The sequence below is a fragment of the Dendropsophus ebraccatus genome, chromosome 2, assembly GCF_027789765.1.
Source record: "Dendropsophus ebraccatus isolate aDenEbr1 chromosome 2, aDenEbr1.pat, whole genome shotgun sequence".
Lineage (NCBI taxonomy): Eukaryota > Metazoa > Chordata > Amphibia > Anura > Hylidae > Dendropsophus > Dendropsophus ebraccatus.
In genome coordinates this window covers 59,507,210-59,528,782 of record NC_091455.1, presented here as the reverse complement: position 1 = coordinate 59,528,782, position 21,573 = coordinate 59,507,210, and the positions used below count along the sequence as shown (strand labels likewise).

Below are 21,573 nucleotides of genomic sequence, written 5' to 3'. Positions count from 1 at the left end.
GTAAATGATACAGGTGTCACTTACTCTGCAGGCTGTATTGATCATCCAATGAATGAAGTGTCAGGATCTACAGCAGATTCTTAATCTGTGGTACATGGACCCCAGGGGGTGCTGACACTGCCCTCATGTTGTGCTAGTAATAAGTGCAGCACAGCATATGATCATTGCCTTAGGGGGGCACTTTGATTTATTATGAGCACCGAGGGGGGCACTTGGCTTGGAAACATTTAAGCGCAATGTCAAAGACTATAAATGAGCAAATATGTCAGAAAATATAAATCAATTTCTTTTTTTTCTTTTTACTTCCGACGCTGACATCCTGAACAATAGGGAGACAGCTATGCAGTTTCTATTAGCTGACACATGTAGGAACATACGTATGCCCGTTTTTTTAATCTACACAATAAAGGTGACTATGTACAAGAACCTCTTGTGGTCACAAAGGCTTTCCTCTGATTCTTGCTGCAATAAATGTATGGCCCACCCTGTGACCGCTGTGGAGCATTGCAAGCTGTAACCTTCACATCTCCCATGAAGCTGCTTTTACACTGTAACAGTATTTTTTTTCTTTTCTTTTTAATGGCTTTTTTTCCCCAGAAAGCAGCATGCTCTGGAAATGAATTTTTTTCTGGTATTTCTTTTTTCTAGATAGGCTTTTTCATAGGAACTGAAAAATTCCCAACAAAATATTTTAAATATGTTTTTAAACATAGAAAGTGGCACAAAAAAGGGTTAAAAAATGTATTATTATTATTTTTTTTCATTCGGAATGATTATTTGTGTGAAGAAAGTCATGTCACACAGGCACTATTGATCAGTGAGGGTCTGTTTCTAGGTGTTCACAACCACACTGATTGTTAGCTAGAGCCTGGAGAAGCGCTAAGCTAATCGCTTCTCTGTCTGGATTGCTGCAAGATCTCAGTCTCTGTCACTAGCAAAGGAGACTGTCTCTTACAGCAAGATGAAAAAAGCAACATGCCAGGGAGTGAAGCTCTTGACTGAGAGCTTCTCCCAGCTCTATATAAAGACTACTGGTAGCCTAAACACCCAGACCCCCACTGATTAAAACCTTTGACATGTCTCTATGAGTGGCAGTAAATAAAATCAGATGGACAGAAGACATGATGAGTTATGTGTATGTTTAAGGCTAGGGCTACAATCTGACTTTGGTTGCATCATGTTAGTGTGGTTATGTTCCAGCACATGACACAAGACAGCTGCAACCCAATAAACCCTAAGACATTTAAACCTGCTTAATCTCTGACTGCAAAGTGCATGCATCTTTGGTATTCTAGACTCATGTGACCACAATTCTTTAGCCAGTCCTAGACTTGATGTCTTGTGACCCAAGCCCCCTTGTAGCCCTAGTCTATGTGTATTTCTATCAGAATGCACTTTACATGTGTGTTGCATGAATTAAAAGTAGTGTAGTTAAAGCAGTATTGTTGCGAATCCCATTGCAGGCCCTATAAGGATTGTCACTCCCATTAAAGTTTATAGGAGACAGAGGTATATATGCATCTAGAAGAAAAATGGGATGTGAATAAAGATCTGATGATAGACGTCTATCTCTGGACGCATATCTGAATCTAACACTGACAATCGCTTATTTATGTAGAATGAAATCTCCTGCTTTGGACTTCCCTAATGTTTATGTCCCAGTAATACAGTGGAATGAGCAAGGACGCCACTATTCTATGGAGACAGAACAGGAATGGACAGCGCCTTGCCGGATCTTGTGTTTGCTCTGACAGTAACCTCGGCACTGGTCTACCAGACCCCTATGACATCACACTGTTATATTGCCCAATAACGCCCAGCTTTAGAGTGCCAAGGTAAATACAATATCACTATATCAGAGAACCAAACAACTGGATGTGCCCTGTGGGCAGGTGTACAGCACTTGTGGTTTTGGCAGCATGACAAGTATTACCAATAGAATGTATATAAAGAGGTGACAAAGTAATGTCACCTGGCATCTCCTGTTATTGTGGAATTAGAAAGACATGTAAAGTAGCAGAAACCTGAAAACCAGAATGACACATTTTGCATTTACTTTCAGGTCAGCAGTAGTTAAAAAAAAAAATCTGACTGCAAAATGTTCACCTCTCATATACCTAAGTATTCGGATTTTGAATGTGTCATGTGACTTGTGAGTGACATCACAACTGTGACAATATACACCTTATTTTGTAAATATTGATGTCACTTGTCAAATATCAATATAAATTGAACAGAAGAATCACTAATAAGAGCGGTTCCCCAACCTGTGGCTCTCCAGCATTTAGTGCCAGTGCATTATGGGAGTAGTAGTTTTGCAACAACTGGAGAGCCAAGGGTTGGGAAATACCTATACAATGTATGAGAGACACTAAAATATAGTCTAGATGTTTGGTTTGCCCTGTAGTAATGCAGTATTCTACAGACTGGAGAGGATGACTGCCTCCTGATCATTGACCTCTCATGTGTCTCTTTTTTTTATAGGTTTTATAAGCAGGCTAACAGTAAAAGTACAAGAAGCCAATGTCTCCACCCATTCCCTCTTAGGACAAAAAGTACAATGTAAAAATATATCCAAAATTTTTTCATTTATTTAAAAAAAAAAAAAAAAGTAAAAAAAAATGCATAGTTCTCGCTCTTCAAGTGGCTGCGGGAAGCAGCACGGACACGCTCACCCATTCACTCTACACATATATAAAAATATAAACATTTACAATATATTCACATATTTTACAAAACTATTATAAAAAAAGGCACAGAAGGGTTTGTGCAGAGAAGGCTGAAAATGGCCAGAGCATTTTCTTTGTGCACTTCAGAACCTAAAGTTTAGCCCTCTGGTAAACCCTCATTTTTTTGCACTTGCTCCCATAATAAAACTTTGCACTGTGTAGAGACGTCCCAATGCTGATGAATGCATAAGGCGTAAGGCAATGTATTCTGCTTTGCTTCCACTGAGTTTGGTAAGACCATTTGCATAGTGTCAAGTCCTAAGAAGAAACCTTGTCAATGTCCACCGTCCTATGAGTACAATGAGAATACACTTGTGGATGGCTGGGAAGGCACCTGAGATATTGTGGAGGAAAGTCACAAATACTATCCGGCTGAAATGATTAAGGCAAGAATGGCGTGGAGAGAGATCCCAGGCCTACAGACCCCAGGGATCTTTTCGTCTTTGTGGAAGACACTTGGAAGAATTGCTTTGGCTTGTTTCATTGGTCGGAAGAGGTAAAATACCTTTGGCTGTGTCCCCATGCCTTGCAGCAGCAGGAACCTGGAATGAGCTTTGGTAGTCCTGGTAAACATGTGTAGACTGGAACGTCTCAGTGCGCTATACAGCAGCCCGACTCCTCGTGCTTGTGAAGCAAGGACATTCTGGAGAACGTTTTGGAACAACTTTTGCACTGATATTTCTTCACATCTGAGTGGGTTTGCAAATGGGCTCTCAGGTTCGACCTGTCTGCAAAAGCTCGGTTGCAATGAGGGCACGAGAAAGGCTTTTCTCCTGTGGGCGGAAATAGACATATTTAATATAACGTTACAATAAACTCTGATTCAATGATTGATAATGTATGGGACAAAATCTTTATGAGCTGACCCCAATAGGTTATTCAGACACTGGTGCTGAACAGAGGATCCTTATACTGTATAAACAATGTGTATGTAGGATAACCAGCTGAAGAACTACAGGTCTCTGCATGTCCCAGCCACAAGTATGACAACTATTCCAGTATAATGCATTGCTAGCAGATGTGGAGAGTAACCGCGGCACAATGTCTCCTGGTGCTGTAGTGTACATCCGATCTGGATCAGCTGGTAATCCACAAGAGAAGAACTCAAATATCCATGGCCAGGACTAAAGACTATGCGGAGAAGCTATAGGTGGAGGCTGATCCTCTGTAGCACTGTTCAGACCATGTCTATGAGATGATATTATTGGCTGTGGTTTAGGATTACATACAATGCAAGCTACCAAAGGTCGGGTTACATGAAATACATTGTAACAAGACTATGATATGGGATGAATGGGAATTTACTATATGAGATATAAAGGTTCAGTTACTTACCAGTGTGAGTCCTGATGTGTCCCTGCAGTAGCCAGGGCCTGGAGAAGGCCTTCCCGCAGATCTTGCACACGCAGGGTAATGTGTGGGTCCTGATGTGCATCTTGAGGGCCCCCAGGCTGACATACTCCTTGTCACAGTACTTGCAGGAGAAGGACTTCCTTGCCTGGGCATCGCAGTGCAGTTGCTTGTGCTTGGCCAGTCCAGAGAAGGTGGAGTAGCTCTTGCTGCATAGGCTGCACTGGAACTTCTCTGCCTCTATGGAATGAGGGTCACACAGTTTAGCCTGGAGCCGCTCCTCCTCATCGCTGACCGGACTCTCCGAGCCACTGTGGTCCTTGGATGAGGTGTCAGACTGAGGAGGGGGACTGACCCGTCCCAGTGATGAGGGGTATCCAGACAGGGGTGAGAGGTCACTGGGCAGGGGAGGGGGCAGCAGACTGGTCCATACTGTAATGGGGCTGTAGGCGACTGAGGCGAGGAGATCTGTCTGTGGGATCACTGCCACTGGGTACCTCTCGTATAGGAAGGGTGAGATCAGCACTGCTGTATAAAAGAGAAACACAATGTATAAGTATTACACATAAAAAAGCAAAAATATAAATTAATAATAAAAAAAAAATAATATATAATATTATTTTATTATTATTATTTTAAATGACATGCAGATCCAGCACAGAGATGAATCTGTCACTTAGTGGCTGCTCCGACCACATAATGCTATAGCAGGGCAATCCAGTGGAAAACTTGTAGCAGCACCCTGAGGTGTTAGAATAAGTTGTGCCAAATGACAAACTCGTCCCAATATATATATATTATATGCACTGGCACATCACACTAGCCTATGTATATGCACTTAATAATAATGCACAGAAGTAGTGGCTGCCACTTTTTTCTGTCCCCCAGAAGTCGCGGAGAAGTCGCACGCCGCCCGCACTAGTCCAGTGTGCACGGTGCTGTATAGGGCTCCTGGCCATCTACCTGCATGGCTGTCCAGCTCGCCGTAGTTGGGCTTCTTGGAGGAGTTAAAGTGTTTCTTCACCAGGAAGGAGCGCGGCATTTTCAGTGCAGAGGAGAAGTAACGGTCCCCGGCGGCCGGCGGCTCCTATAACATGGTGCGGGCGCTGCTCGGGCTGCACTGACCCCGCACTCGCTGCACTGCCCGGGTAAATAGTCAGGTGCAGGGGGGCGAGTCAGCGCGCTGTCCTGGGAGGGGTCGGGGAGGCGGCCAATCCTCAGCCCCGCACTCTGCTACTTGGCTCGAGTTTCACATCCTCCCATCGCGACAAGGGAAGACTCCGGCTGTCAGAGCAGGAGGATGGAGGATGCCAGGCTGTCTGCTCTAACCTGGGCATGCACGGAGACTGCTATGGCATCAGGCCAGTGACTAATGCTAGGGGTTAGGGGTGAGGAACTTTAGGAACTACGGCTTAGTAGGAGGAACCAGTATGATACAACACTGAAGGCACAACCAGACTAATACTGAGGATGGGGAGATGAGGCTGAATACAGCCAGGCTGTGTCTGATGTTATCAAAGTTGGGAAAAGTAACAAAAACTTTAATAACAAAAAAGACCATACCCCAGTAACTGACATTTTTTTTTACTTTATTTATTTATTTATTTATTTATTTATTATTTTTTATTTAACAAAATAAGGCATACACAAAAATCTGCCACTTTTCTATGACAAAGTCTGGTGTCTGTCCAACACAACTCCCCCCATCCCAGCCTTTGAGAGTCCTTACATTATTGTAAATGACCTAATTTGCCAAAATGACACCTTACCCCCCAGAGACACAGCTCTAAAGTATTAGTCACTAGATGTCTGGGGTTTCTGGAATCTGCTCTCCAATGCCTGTTGGCAGGGGAAATCTGTCTCAGGTAACAGAGCAGGACAAATAACCGTGACAGCCGTCCCTTGTGTAAATACCTATATATTTCCAGGTATATGTCCACAGTGCTGTAGTGTAATCTCCCCCACCTATGTGCCTTTAGCTCCCCAGGATCAGAACTGGCAACAACTGTAGTAGTTTGGTGCTTACAGTAACCCTTTCTTTGCTGTGATCCTGCAGCTGCTGTTTCTTTTATTTTCAGTAACTGCATTTTGCAAACCCAGTGCATCAGTAACCTCTTCTTCCATCATAAGCCATCTAGCACTGTATTGTGTAAATTGAGAGCTCAGGGAAGCGCCAGCCTGTTCATTCCAGTGCATTTTCTAGGAGTATGTGCTGTACTGAGATTGGCTGTATGAAGCCTATATTATAAAGTGGGTGGTTGGGACCGGCATATGCTGCTCCTGTCTGCCAAGCCCCATAGGATCAATGTATCCTGCCTCTATGGCAAGTATGGTACTGGGTTCATCTAATAAAACCATGCAGGAATTTAATATTTAAAACAACGGGAATACTTTAAGAGTTTGTCTAGGATTAAAAAATGTGGCTATTTACTTACTAGGTTATGCTCTATCTTTCAGCTCAGTTCCATTGAAGTAAATGTGAGCTGTGCTGCATTACCACATACAACCTGAAGAGAGCTGTGGAGCTGTTTTTTTGGGGAAAAAGCAGACATGTTTTTTTCTAATATGCCAAAAATATGTGTATACACTTAAAGCGCTACAGTGTGTGCCTGGTTTCCTGAGAGATACTGTCCTATAAAAATGTTAACATAATATATCTTGTGTAAAGTACGTAAGTAAATAGTAACAATGGTCCGTTCAAGCAGCTTAAGTATCCATAGTGATATATAGCTATACTGCTGAATACCTGGTAGTTTTTGTGATGTGGTAAAGTATCCTCGATTCTTCTGTATCTTTTCAGTAGTTGTAGGTGTTGAGGTGTCGGGTTGGGAGCGGGCCCCGGCCGGTGGCTCCACTACTACCAACTCTCGGCATACGGTGAGTAATCCAATGGTTTTCCACGGAGTAGCAGTTTGGCCAAAATTATCTCTGAGGAGGGCGACCGCTGATTGCTGAAACATGTTAGATGTTTGACCTGCATGAACTACGGCAACTACTACAGTGACGTCACTGCTACTCTGTGGAAAACCATTGGATTACTCATGCCGAGAGTTGATAGTAGTGGAGCCACCGGCCGGGGCCGCTCCCAACCCGACACCTTAACACCTACAACTACTGAAAAGATACAGAAGAATCGAGGATACTTTACCACATCACAAAACTACAGCGCTGTGTATATGATTGTTTTTTAGAAATTACTTTTTTAAGCAACTTTTTATCTATATGTTTTTTTCTAAACCTGGACTATCCCTACCCCAAAATGCATATACAACATAAGGTCAAGAATATGGTTCACTATAAAACCTAACAGGGACACCTATTGCTGCCAGAAAAGCTGCAGCCGAAAACAACCAAGTGCCGAGCCGGGATCAGCGCCATTTTGGCAAAGACCCCGGCAGGTAACTGACACGGAGATTGCTCCTCCGGGAAAACGTCCCAGGGCGGCGATCTCTGGCACTAGACACCAGGGACAGCTGCATAGAAATGATCGGATGCAGCTGTCAACTTTGACAGCTGCCTCCGATTACTTAATTAGCGGGCACGGCGATCGTACTGTGCCCGTTAATAGCCGCGGTCCCGAGCTACACGCGGCACCCGGGATCGCGGCGGTTCAGAGCATGGCCGCGGCCACGTCCTTAAGCATCCTCCTGTGTCTGTCAGCCGTCTCAGACACAGGAAGATGCTGTGTATGCCGTTTTGTTCCCTACCAGAGTGGCACCTGTCACAGGAGAGCCGCAAGCCGCATCAGGAGGTCTCAGGGGTCGGAAGCAACCCGCTGGCCGGAGGTTCCCACCCCTGATCTAGTGTAATGATTTCACCCTTGGTTTCTGACGGTTGGTAACTTCAGTGTCTACGTCGCCTTCAATGGATGTGAATGTATCTTGACTTGATAGTGATCCTTCAATAACATCACATGATAGTGATCCGTCAATAACATCACATGATAGTGATCCGTCAATAACAGACTTAATAAAGTATTTGCGCAGTTGTGTCATACACATACAAAGCATGAGACTCCCAACTGAGAAGAGAGGGTCAAATAATCTATTCAATTTTTCCATTGAAAAGAGCCACAGTCAGAGCCGCCATGCATCTGGAGAGAATTTCAGATTGGTAAAACTCCACGGCCTTGAGGCAATGACAGCTTGTTCATACTCAGGACTTCTGTCTCATCCTCACAGCTAGTTCCTATTCCCCATTATCACAGTGGGAGTGAGGTTACCTTCAGGCTCATTTTTAAAGCGTCTGTCTGTCTTAAGACAGCTAAATCATTGGGTCATAAGACTGGAACTGATGATGTCATGCTGTCTACTCACCTTCAATAGAGTGGGAGTAAGATTACCTGCCGGATGCAAGCATCTCTTTGGTTATATAGCTGTAAGCACAGGAAACAATGACCCATAGAGTTAGGACTAAAGATGTGGGAGATTAGGGCACGTTCAGATTCTTTGCATGTGACCAGTGGCGGTCTTTGGCACCAAGCACCCCAAGCGATCGCTTGGGGCCCCCAACATCCAGGGGGGCCCCCACGCCCAGCTCTTGTGCTCAAGACCGCTGGACAGGGCCGCTGCCCCGCTCGCTGCTGCCATCTGAACTGTAACTATGAGCACTCATAATGAGCGCTCATATAGTTACATGCAGCAGCACTGACAGGGTGGGAGACATTGGCCCCCTTCCTGTCAGTCACTCTTGTGGCCGCAGGAAGGGTTTTCCCTGCGGTCACAAGTGGCAGCTTTGTCCTTGTGGTGCCGGCGCTCCAGTGACCTCACTGGAGCATCGGTGCTAGAACAAGGGGAGCGCGGCCTCTTGTGATCGCAGGGAAAACCCTTCCTGCGGCCACAAGAGTGAAGAGAAGAGGAGCGCCCGGACCCAGGTGAGTATAAGTGTTTTATTGTGTTATATACTATATGGGAGGGGGAGCACACAGGGATCTGTTTAACTGGGGGAGCGCACATCAGGGGTCTATATAAATGGGGGGAGCACACAGGGGGGCTATATAACAGGGGGAGCGCACAGGGGGGCTATAGACTACTGGGGCTTCACAGAGGGGTCTATATACTACTTGGGGCAGCAGAATGGGGTCAATATACAACTTGGAGAGCACACAGGAGGTCTATATCCAAGTGGGGGAGCACACAGGGGTCTATATACTACTGGTGGGGCACACAGGGGGTCTATATACTACTGGGGGAATGTACAGGGGGTCTATATACTACTTGTGAGGCACACAGGTGGTCTATATATAACTGAGGGAGCACACAGAGGTCTGTATACTACTGGGGCAGCACACAAGGGGTCTATATAATACTGGTGGGGCATACAGGGGGTCTATATACTACTGGGGGAACCACACAGGGGGTTTATATACTACTGGAGGAGCACACAGGGGTCTATATCCAAGTGGGGGAGCACACAGGAGGTCTATATCCAAGTGGGGGAGCACACAGGGGGGCTAAATACACCTGAGGGAGCCCACAGGAGGCCTATATACTAGTCGGGGAGCACACAGGGGGCCTATATACTAGTGGGGGAGCACACAGGGGGTATATACAACTGGGGGCAGCACACAGGGGGTCTATATACAACTGGGGCAGCACACAGGAAGTCTATATACTTCTGGGGGAGCACACGGGGGGCTATAACAGGGGGAACACACAGGGGTCTATATACTACTGGGGGAAGCAAACAAGGGGTATATACTACTGGGGGCAGGACACAAGGGGTATATACTATGGGGGGCAGCACACAAGGAGTATATATTACTGGCGGTAGCGCACAAGGGGTATATACTACTGGGGGCAACACACAGCGGTCTATTGTTTTGGAACGCATGTCGAGGCGGGGGCCCCAGACATAACTTTGCTTGGGGCCCCAGAAATGCCAAGACCGTCCCTGCATGTGACTACCGGTGGCTGAAGAAGTTGGATGCAGCCCTAGGCCTTAAAAAATAGCCTGAAGGTAACCGACTCGAAGACTGTGCAACTCTAGTTAAAAGGGTTATCCAGCGCTACAAAAACATGGCCACTTTCTTCCAGAGACAGCCCCACTCTTGTCTCCAGCTTGGGCGGGGTTTTGCTGCTCAGTTCCATTGAAGTGAATGGAGCTTAATTGCAAACTGCACCTGAACTGGAGACAAGAGTCGTGTTGTCTCTGAAAGAAAGTGGCCATGTTTTTGTAGTGCTGGATAACCCCTTTAAGACTATTTGGGATCACTAGTTCAGTTCATGGAGTCACTAGGAGGGAAACATTCTACTATTTGACAGTTTTAAAGGAGTGGTATGAGGCAGGGCCAGGAAGGAACATAATAAACAAGCTTTACTTACCCTTCCCCATGTCTTTGAATCCCTGTCTTGCTGCTCCAGACCGCCAGCTCCAGCACAGTCACAGCTCAGCTGATGGATTGCCAGCTCAGCCAATGAGTGACTGGGGAGGGACACTGCTTCAGTCACTAATTGGCTGATGGACAAACCATCAGCCGGGTCAGGCATTGACCCCTTAGTCACGATGACATCGGAACTCAGGGGAAAATTAGTTCCGGCAGGGATCCTGGAGCCTGTGATGCGACACACTGGGCACACGGGGAGAGGTAAGTAACACTTGTTTATTATTCCCCCTGCCTGCTGCCAAATTCTATACATCACCAGACTACTTTTTTAAAGCTCCAGTGACTGCTTGTCCTGTTGTCTGTATGAGCAGGACCTGTTATTAGGGATGTGACAGTCAGTCATTTTCTGGGTGCGGACAGTTTGGAGTGGATATTTGTCCCTGAAGAGTCTTACCTTGCGGCATATTTTACACACCTGCCTCAAACTTGTGCACAGTACTGTACATCTTTATGGACTATCAAAGAGAACATGGTACAGTCCATACGTTAATGTTGACATTCCTTAAGTTCAAGTGCAGCTCATCTTAGCTCATTCTAATGGCAGAAGGTGGTGCTGCCCTTCAAGGTCATTTGAAGTCTCTCAGTAGCGAAGAATCCACCGCTGAACTGCTGAAAGAAGTAGGAGAGGTAAAGCTGCAGCGGGACCACCCCAGCCTGCTAGAAGACAGGTGTTGGAATGGAAACATGAAAGGAAACACTCAAGTGCTGTGTTAGAACTTGCACCGGTATAGTTTACTGTCAGGCTACATAACTCCTTAATCTGGGAAATACCAAAGCAAGTGCAAAAGAAAAATGTGATCCATTTTCATATGTGAACTCATGCGACACTGCTGGTGCAATTACCGGATTTTTACCAGGCATCCTGGAAGTGATACTCTTAAGGCATTGTTTGTGCTTTTTGATGCTTTGTTGCACAGTCGGAGAAAGTAGAAGAGAGTCTGCATCAATGTTATAATATTTATACGCACTGAAGATCTTTATAAATAAGTGTCTAAAATGTTATTAATATTAAAAAGAAAGGAACTACACATAAATAATAATGGGCAATGCAGGGGCCCTCACCATGTCCGCTAGGCTCCCACAGTTTACACCAGAAGACTGTAAAGGCAGATACTCTCAGAGCAAAGTCATCAGCACAAAGGGGACATTTACTAAGGAGTCTGATTTGTGTGACTCTTCTGATGAGGATTGGTGTATATTTTGTTCCAGAGACTGATTTATTAAACTGGAGCGCTGCCATAGTGAATGCATCTAAGTAAAAAATCGCAAAAATAGTTGCAAAAAAAGTAGCAGAATAGAAGCAAAAAAAAAAAAATCACTTATAAATTCAACCGATACTGACCAGACGTAAGCCTGCACCAGTTTGTGCGGCTTTTTCAAAAGTCGCAAATGATAAATTGGGTGCTAAACCTGGATTATGCAAACTTTTGGGTGAATACTCAAAATAGACAGATTATTAAAAAAGTTGCATCTAACAAATATTCACCCGTCAAATACTGGTTCATAAATAGAACCAAAAATCCAATTATTCAACTAAAAATAGGCGAAAACCCTTGATAAATTTCCTATGGATGCATGTTAAGCCCCCTAATGACCAAGCAATTTTTATTTATTTTCATTTTTATAGCGTTCACCATGTTAGATAAGTAATGAGATAATATTATAGTTCAGGTTGTTATGGAAGTGGTGATATGTGACATGTTAATGTTTATTTTTTTTATATTTTATATAGAAATTATTTTAAAAGGGGAAACTGTGTAGCTTAATAAGGGACCTAAACAGCCTTGCCAAAGGTAAAACCAAGTAGGCACAAATATATGACATATCTGGGGCCTTTATTAGACCCCCTGCTGCTATAGAAATTCATCTGCATCCCAGCAATTGCGTCATCCTGGTGCTCATGGGGTAACAAAAGTCCAGAAACCACTTAAATGCCACAATCAGTGTGACTACAGCATCTATGGGGTTAAACTACATGGAGCCGAGGCCCTGCCGCATCCAAGTTCTTGTGATATTCTGCTCAAGAGACAAGTGTCAGGCTACTTTCGCCCCACCGACAAAAGACGTATCGTGGTCATTAAGGGGTTAGAGTGCCCCCAAAAGTTAGAAGATACTGTAGCAAACTGCAGATATGTTTATCTATTTCCTTCAAATCTATCATACACAAAATTCTTAAAGTAAAAAATAACTTGTGTTAATAAAGGCATCCTCTGTCATGTTCCCTCCCGTATAGTAATCTTGTTGTCAGTCCACGCCCCAGATAACTGGTGCCAGAGGTGTCTGTAAATGACTTACACGCTGCCTTTGTACGACCATATTCAGACAAGTGTATTGTACCTTTATCTAACTATACTCACAGACCCACCATGGCAGTGCAGTAGTTGGATTCACTTTTCGTTTTGGTGTATAGTCGCCTTTCTAGTATGTAGGCTGCCCGGTATGACTATGTCCTCACTCTCTTTTCATGTAATAAATTTAGCACCCTTGCTTTGTTTGTGTAGTGCTAAGTAACTGGAATCCGTGAATATCTTTACCTGTTTATCCTCATCAATTGTATGTGTGTAAAATGAGTGAATACACAAGGTCTGGTGCACTGCACTCACTTATTTGTATATGTAAAGAGGAGACTATCTTCTCAGCAGCAGGTCAGACCCCCTATCTCTGAAAGGTAACCTGATAACATTCTAGCTTTGAAGGAAATTCCTTTAGATTTTCTTGGAAAGATATGTGTAAGCTTTTTAGTTGTTTTTTTTTACAGCCCAGAACTGCCGCAGACACTGAGGTTTATCTCCAGGATCTGGGCATTACACATTCTATCTTGTACTTGCTGTCTGCGTAAATGTGTGCATGTGTTCTATCATATGTATACTGTATGTAAAGGAGACCCGTCAGATCTAAGGACATTGTTAGATGCAATCATGTGATGACTACAAAATGTTATTGAGCAGGTGTAGACGGAAATAAAATATGAATTGAGGAAAAACTGTAGTGGGGGAAACAAAAAATCTGTATCCTGATGCCACGCCCTTGCTGCCATCTTTTTCCTAGCTGGCATAATGAGCAGTGCTGGTGTCCTGCATGAATACATATTGTGTGACCCAATTTGAGGGGCATCTGTGGATTGCAAAGCGAATGTACCACTAGTTTGTTGCTTTTTGCATGAAAAGACCAGCGCAGGTGTGGGGATGCCTGTGCTGCGGTCCTTTTTTTGAACCACCGCCTGGTTCTTACGCATGGCACTGGTCTATTACCAAGAACCAACTGGGCATGGAGGCGGGCTTGCCGCTCCCGCTTTTTTACACAGCTCCATTGATTCTAATGGAGGCACGCCACAGAGGGTAGGGGACATCATCTTACTGGGGGCAGGTGGGCCCGCCTCCAGTGTTTCATGTCCGGCTGTTGCTTGGTAATAGATCGGCACCATGCATGGGAACCAGGTGGTGGTTCAAAAAAAAGGTCCACGTGGCACCGGCATCCCAAGCCGGTCTATTCATTTTAAAATCTAAAAAGTGATGTACTAGTGGTACATTCGCTTTAAGAAAAGCATGGAGTCTCAGGTTGACATTTTCCGCCCACTTCTATAACTGAGCAGTAACCTAGATGTATTTGGGATCCTACTAAGGAAAAATGTCTAGTATTTGACCATAATGTCTCGAACCTAATCTGTACAGAGCAGGGTGCTGGTTGAGCACCAGTCTGCTAGAACAGTGCTTGTTTACAGAGCCTATTACATGGCTTGATGATAGTGTTACCTTACCAGGGCTGCATGAACATACAGTAACTAGATTGTTTGTGTAGCCCTTTGCTTCAATCAACCATCATCTGCACATCTCTCTTTACATAGGAAGATAAGCGGCTGACAGCAGCTTTTTTTTTTTTAAGTAGTATGGCGATTAACTTTTTACACTTTACGCTTAAAGGGGTACTCCAGCGAAAAGCTTTTTTCCAGTAATTGAAACACATTACAAAGTTATATAACTTTGTAATATGCCTCAATTTCCTATCTGCCCCTCTTCCCTATCTTTCCCCTCCTCAATCCCCCACCAGGAAGTGAATTAAACTCATTCTTACCTAATGACTGTTGACCCCAGGCTTTTCTGTGGCAGCCATTTTGTGACAATAACATCATCAAGAGGGAAGTGTGTCTAAGCCCTGTTAAGCCAACCTTCCTTTGTCATGTAATGCCAGAAGGTTCTGCTGCAGTATTAGAGCATAGAGGTAGGATGTTATCACCTCCGTCCAGCAGAGGGAGTCAGTTCCCAGCTAGGAGTAACAGAGGTAACTGGGGAAGGAAAAGCCAGAGACTCAGGAAGTGTGACCCACCCAGTTCCTGTAGAGAGAGAAGATTCCAGTGCTGGAGGTCAAGGGCAGTGACCTGTGCCAGAGCTAAAGAGATCTGTGACAAGGTGATCCACAGAAAGCAGGACAGCTCAGCCAGGTCCATAAGAGCTACAGCAGACAGAGCAGTGTGCAGCAGTGAGGGAAGAGAGCAACACAGCCCAGTGCTAGCAAGTGGAGTGCAGAGCACCTGGGACAAAGAGACACTGACACAGGAGTGTCCAGCCAGCCTCATCACTGCAGCAAGAAGGAAGGTACTGCTCAGGGGAGACAGAGCTGGTGCTGCAGGGGAGCCCATTGTTACCAGCAGAGTCAGGAAGTGGGGCCCCCTGAGAGACTGTATATAGTTGTGCTACACCACATAGACTGAAGTGATATCCTCCCTGCTACTTACCTAGCTTCATAAAGAGACAGTGTTCCTGTTAATTAAGATTCTACCTGTTATACAAGTTAAAGAATTGGTTGTATCTGCTGAATTATCTACAGTAAAGTTATCCCAACATTACTCAGCTGTCAGAGTGAGTTTGTCGCCATCCACCTGCACCCCTTACACGTGGCGTAGTCGGCAGGATGGAAATGGATATGGCGACAGAAGGCGCAACATCATCTGTTAGCGGCATGCAGCCCATGATTCCAGTGGGGGCGCTACTGAGTCATCTGCCTAAGTTTAATGGATCCAGTGTGTTACTAGAGGACTGGAGAGAGAGGCTGGAGGGAGCCGCACGCCTGTGTAATATTGCCCCACATCTGAGAGCAGAGCTAGCCTTGAACACATTAGAAGGGGAAGCCAGAAAAACAGTATTGCTACAGCCAGCAAGGCTGAGACAGACGTTTGAACAGATCTCAAGCATCCTTGAAGATGTGTATGGGGATACAACATCTGAAGCTATGCTGAGGAAGAAATTCTTCACCAGATATCAGGGGGAAGATGAGTCATTGCCCCAGTATGCAAATGGCTTGCAAGAGCTTATGGCCACATTACAAAGAAAAGAAGGACGGGGAGCCACCTCCTTTACTAATGCGGAAGTAGTGTTGCGTGATCAGTTTCTTCTCGGCCTGAGGAGCCAGCCTTTAAGGAGAACCCTACGTGAGAGATTCAAGCTAGAGCCACACTCAACCTTACATGAGGTGCTTAAGGAAGCTATTACTCTGGAAAAGGAGGAACAAGGTACTATTGTCACAATAGCCCAGCAAGCAGAGGTGCTGCCAGTCAAAGAGAAAAGTATGGAGGCACGTGTCTCATCATTGGAAGAAGTGATTAGAGAACTCAAGGAGGCACTGACTATAACAGTGGAGAGGGCTGCACCTCAGACTCATTACCGAGGGGAGTCCTGTCCTGCATCCAGACAGTCCTACAGAGAGGCTCAACCTGCAAGAAGATGCTGGACATGTAATCAGGAGGGGCACCTAGCCAGAAACTGCCCCAACCGTGGCTTTGTCAGCAACAGGAGAGATTTAAACTAGTTCCACCTGCGATTGAGGGGCGTATCGCAGGAGGAAGTACAGATTTGTGCCCCCTTCTGGAAGCTATGGACTTAGTAGGAGAAAGTCCAGTCGTTAGAGCCAAGTTTAATGGAATAGAACTGTCCTGTCTACTAGACACGGGGTCACAAGTGACGACAATGGCCAGGAAAGTCTTTGAGACTTACTTTCCCTCCTCCTTGCACCAGGGAAGTACAGAATGGGTAAATCTTAAAGCTGCCAATAGTCTGCCTATTCCAATAGTTGGAGTCATGCAAGTTGACATTGAGCTTTGGGGCCGATTTATGAAGAAGAAAGGAGTGGTGGTGGTACAGAGTGCAATGGACCCAGAAGTCCCTGTGATATTGGGAATGAATGTGTTAAAAGAATTAGATGGTCTGATGGCTCAAGAGCTGGGTCCCAAGTATTGGAAGAATGTCCCAAACCTGAAACCTCCACAAGTGGCCCTCCAGAGATCGCTGAAACAGTGCCGGATGCAGGCAACCCTGTCCTGCCTTGTAGGAAAAGTGGGATGTGTGAGAGTACCCTGTTCAACTTCTTTGGAAGTGCCAGCAGGCCATGAAGTAGTAGTACCCCTACCAGTGGGCACCAGCCACCAATTGCTAGGAGCTACAGTGATGGTAGAGCCTGTGCTACAGAAAGAAGGGGTAGCAGTGGGACGAACCTTGTGCACAGTCCAGAGTGGCCAAGTCCTGATGAGAATAATGAACATTAACAGCCACAGTGTGGTACTGGCACCTAGAGAACTGGTGGCAGATGTGTTTCCTATTGAGGAGGTTGAAGCCATACAGGAGCCTAGCTGGCACATCAAGTCAACTGATATGGCCACCACCACCCTGACATTGTGCCAAGTAAGAACTGAAGCTGTCAGGACTACAGGAGGGCAGCTCTTGAACGAAGTACATTTGGAAGGTGCAGAGATGACTCCCGAGGAGAGGGAGCAGTTAGTCAGGGTCCTGGGATCTCACCCAAATGCTTTTTCCCGGCACGAAGCAGACTTTGGGAAGACACAGACGCTTGAACATGAAATTCCAACTGGAGATGCTCGACCAGTACGGGAACGGTACCGACAAATACCCCCAGCACTGTATCAGGAGGTCAAGGCCCTGCTGAAACATATGCAGGAAAGTCACATCATTCAGCCTAGCAGGAGCCCCTGGGCCTCACCAATTGTGCTGGTAAAGAAAAAGGATGGGACCCTGCGATTCTGTGTTGACTACAGGCGCCTCAATGCATGTACAGTCCGGGATGCCTACCCATTACCTCGAATTGAGGAATCCTTGGCAGCGCTAGGCCGTGCCAAATTCTTCTCTACCCTTGACCTGGCAAGTGGGTACTGGCAAGTGCCAATGGCAGAAAAAGACAGAGAGAAGACTGCCTTTGTTACACCTATGGGACTGTATGAGTTCCTCCGCATGCCTTTTGGACTGAACAATGCACCAGCTACATTCCAGAGGCTAATGGAACTGTGCTTGGGTGATCTGAATTTTGAATGCCTGCTGATTTACCTAGATGACATAATCATCTTTTCATCAAGTTTTGCGGAACATTTGGAGCGGTTAGACGTGGTCCTCGGCCGCCTAGAGGAGCATGGGCTGAAGTTAAAACCCACTAAGTGCCACTTGTTCCAGAAGAGCATTGAGTATCTAGGTCATGTGGTAACAAGGCAAGGAGTCCAGCCCATAGACTCAAAGATTCAGGCCGTTAAACAGTGGCCCACACCCAGCAACAGCAGTGAGCTTCGGGCCTTCCTGGGGCTGGTTGGATATTACCGGCGATTCATCAAGGAGTTTGCCCAGGTAGCAGCGCCTCTGTATGCGCTCCTCCAGGGGTGCTTGCCTGGAGATACAAAAGGAAAGCCATTCGTCTGGGCTGAGGAGGCCGAACTGGCCTTTAGGGAGCTGAAGAAATTGTTGACCAGTGCCCCTATCCTGGCCTATGCTGATTTCACAAAGCCATTTGTGCTGCAAACTGATGGAAGCCTGAGGGGACTTGGAGCTGTACTGACCCAAGAGCAAGATGGTCAAGAACGAGTAATAGCATATGCCAGCAGAACTCTGCGGGAGAGTGAGAAGAACCCCGACAACTACAGCTCCTTCAAACTTGAGCTCCTGGCAGTGGTGTGGGCGGTGACAGAAAAGTTTGCGGACATCTTGACAGGAGTCGAGTTTGTGTTGATGACTGACAATAACCCACTGGTTCACCTGAATAATGCCAAGCTGGGTGCCTTGGAGCAGCGGTGGGCAGCTCGACTTAGTAAATTTAACTTCAAGACACAATACAGGCCGGGGCGGAGTAATGCTAATGCAGATGCCTTGTCTCGTAACCCGTTGGAGAATCCCAGTGGCCCCACAGACGAAGAGCGGGAAGAGGTCGAGACCCCCAATTTCATGAAAGTGCCTAAACCACTGAAGAGTGCTCCGGTTCAGGGGGTGGAGCAGGCTGTCGAGATCACTGCGGGAAGGTCCATGGAGGAGTGGCAGGACTGCCAACAGCAAGACCCACAAATTGCCAGAGTAAGAGAATGGCTCCTTACTGATCACCAGCCAGCGTACAGGGAGTGTGAGACCTTGACATCATTTGGAAAGAAGTTGTGGCTGCAGAGGGGCCGTCTGACCTTCCGCGAGGGAGTCCTATGCAGAAGAGTACAACTCCCCACAGAGATTGGTCCCACCTGGCAAGTAGTAATACCAGATAGTGAGGTAAGGAACGTAGCTGAGTGGATGCATGAAAGGAAAGGGCATTTTGGACCTGCCAAGACTTGGGCATGGCTACAGAGATTCTTCTATCATCCTAACTCACAAAAGGTGGCCCAGGACATTTGCAGAAGCTGCCGAAACTGCAACCTAGCAAGAGCTGGGGATCAGCAGGCCCCAATTGGTGTTATACAGACAAGCTACCCACTACAACTTGTGATGATGGACTATCTTACAGTAGGAGAGTCCCCGAGAGGATACAAGTATTTGCTGGTCATGGTGGACCACTTTACGAAGTTTGCTGTAGCGGTCCCCACCCGGGACCAAACTGCTGAATCAGCAGCACAGTGCCTGTGGAAAAATTTCATTCTGCCTTATGGCTGTCCTACACAACTGCACTCTGACCAAGGGGCTTGCTTTGAAGGAAGAGTGATAGAGGAGCTCTGTCGGTTGTACCAGATTCGGAAGACACGCACAACACCTTACCATCCACAGGGAAATGGCGCATGTGAGCGCCTGAACAGAACCCTTCTACAGCTCTTGAGGACACTGGAGGAACAGAAAAAGGAGAGATGGCCAGACTACATTGCAGAGTTAGTGTGGGTGTACAACAACACTTTACACTCAGCCACCGGTTATTCACCCTTCTTGTTGATGTTTGGGAGAAATGGGAGATGCCCTCTGACCATGATGATGCCTGACAGTGGAGAAGGTGAAGGGTGGACCCCTGAGACTTGGATGGGAGACCATCGGAAGAAGGTACAAGAAATGTACGACCTGGTCGCCCAGCGCCTTGGCCCCCGCACATTACCAGCAAACAAGAAATTGAAGGAGTTGCCGTTACAGGTGGGAGATCGGGTAATGGTACGCAATCGCACAGCCAGAAGGGCTGGAAAGCTGCAGTGGCGGTGGGAAGTCACGCCATATGAGGTGATCCGGCAACCCAACCCAACTATACCAGTGTATGAGGTAAGACCGGAGGGTGCAACTGGACCGATGCGAATAGTGCATCGAAATATGCTTAGACCATGCACTTTTCTGAGAAGAGTTCCTGAACCCCAGCCAGAGAGTGTCAACATGCCCACGGTACCCTCTGGGGAAGAGGAATGGTGGGTACCACCCCAACCAGATCCAACCCCCTTGGAAAGAAGGGAAGATATGCAGCAAGAGGAGAACAACGCTCCCTCTGTGGAGCCTTCAGTTGAGCTAAGACATTCTGGACGTGCTAACTTTGGAAGGATGCCTGCACGTTATGAGGACTATGTCTTGGGTATGCAGGTTGCCGGGACGGCTACCCTCAAACGAGGGGGGGAAGGTGTAATGCCAGAAGGTTCTGCTGCAGTATTAGAGCATAGAGGTAGGATGTTATCACCTCCGTCCAGCAGAGGGAGTCAGTTCCCAGCTAGGAGTAACAGAGGTAACTGGGGAAGGAAAAGCCAGAGACTCAGGAAGTGTGACCCACCCAGTTCCTGTAGAGAGAGAAGATTCCAGTGCTGGAGGTCAAGGGCAGTGACCTGTGCCAGAGCTAAAGAGATCTGTGACAAGGTGATCCACAGAAAGCAGGACAGCTCAGCCAGGTCCATAAGAGCTACAGCAGACAGAGCAGTGTGCAGCAGTGAGGGAAGAGAGCAACACAGCCCAGTGCTAGCAAGTGGAGTGCAGAGCACCTGGGACAAAGAGACACTGACACAGGAGTGTCCAGCCAGCCTCATCACTGCAGCAAGAAGGAAGGTACTGCTCAGGGGAGACAGAGCTGGTGCTGTAGGGGAGCCCATTGTTACCAGCAGAGTCAGGAAGTGGGGCCCCCTGAGAGACTGTATATAGTTGTGCTACACCACATAGACTGAAGTGATATCCTCCCTGCTACTTACCTAGCTTCATAAAGAGACAGTGTTCCTGTTAATTAAGATTCTACCTGTTATACAAGTTAAAGAATTGGTTGTATCTGCTGAATTATCTACAGTAAAGTTATCCCAACATTACTCAGCTGTCAGAGTGAGTTTGTCGCCATCCACCTGCACCCCTTACAGTCAGATGACTCAGGTTGCTCAGCTCTGATTGGCTGAGCAAGATGTAAGCCATCTAACAGTTTTACAGAGTCAGACATCACAGGAGACAAAGTGCATCATGGGAAAGCCCAAACCAGGAAGGAAAGAAAAAATGAAGCCACCAAGTGGAGCTTTAGGGACCTGCAAACAGTGGGAAATTAAAACGGAGACAGACTCCGGAGGGATGGTAAGTGAGAAAACTATGTTTATGATCGATTAATTTTTTTTTATCAGCGCCAGAGTACCCCTTTAAACTGTCTGATATCCCTGATTGGCTGAGCAAGCTGGAAGCCATGTGATGCGCTCCAGCATGCGCACTAGCAGCCTTTTCTCTCCTATTCACTGCTCCGCAACCTGGAAGTGAGGACAGCGAATGAAGATGACGGGGGCGAGGCCGGTGGGAGATTCGAATGGCGATCGTCACCGGGGGGATGGTAAGTACTCCTTAAGGGTGACTTCATACGTAATGGATCCGCAGCGGATTTCAAATTCTCAGTGAAATCTGCTGCGGATCCGTTACATGTGAAGGCACCCTTAAGGTTTAA

The 21,573-nt window shown here is 46.4% G+C and overlaps 1 protein-coding gene across 2 annotated transcripts; it reads right to left on the bottom strand.

Moving 5' to 3' along the window:
* Nucleotides 1–2,626: 2,626 nt before the first annotated feature.
* SNAI2 (snail family transcriptional repressor 2) lies at nucleotides 2,627–5,212 on the bottom strand. Of its 2 annotated transcripts, none has more exons than XM_069960048.1 (3): nucleotides 5,043–5,212; nucleotides 4,065–4,607; nucleotides 2,627–3,502 (listed from the first exon to the last, which is right to left on the bottom strand). In XM_069960048.1, exons 1-3 carry the CDS (start codon nucleotides 5,119–5,121, stop codon nucleotides 3,321–3,323), a joined length of 804 nt encoding a protein of 267 aa, XP_069816149.1. In that variant the 5' UTR covers nucleotides 5,122–5,212; the 3' UTR covers nucleotides 2,627–3,320. The 2 variants fall into 2 exon arrangements, with proteins under 2 accessions (XP_069816149.1, XP_069816150.1); XM_069960049.1 differs by having other exon boundaries at nucleotides 4,065–4,604.
* Between the last annotated feature and the right edge of the window lie 16,361 nt (nucleotides 5,213–21,573).

Excerpts from the sequence above, each read along its gene's own strand:
- SNAI2 (XM_069960048.1), bottom strand. The coding sequence starts at position 5,121 with ATGCCGCGCTCCTTCCTGGTGAAGAAACACTTTAACTCCTCCAAGAAG. Across the intron at positions 4,608-5,042 it reads CGAGCTGGACAGCCATGCAG|CAGTGCTGATCTCACCCTTC; the intron begins GTAGATGGCCAG and ends TCTTTTATACAG. Across the intron at positions 3,503-4,064 it reads ACACATCAGGACTCACACTG|GAGAAAAGCCTTTCTCGTGC; the intron begins GTAAGTAACTGA and ends TTCCGCCCACAG.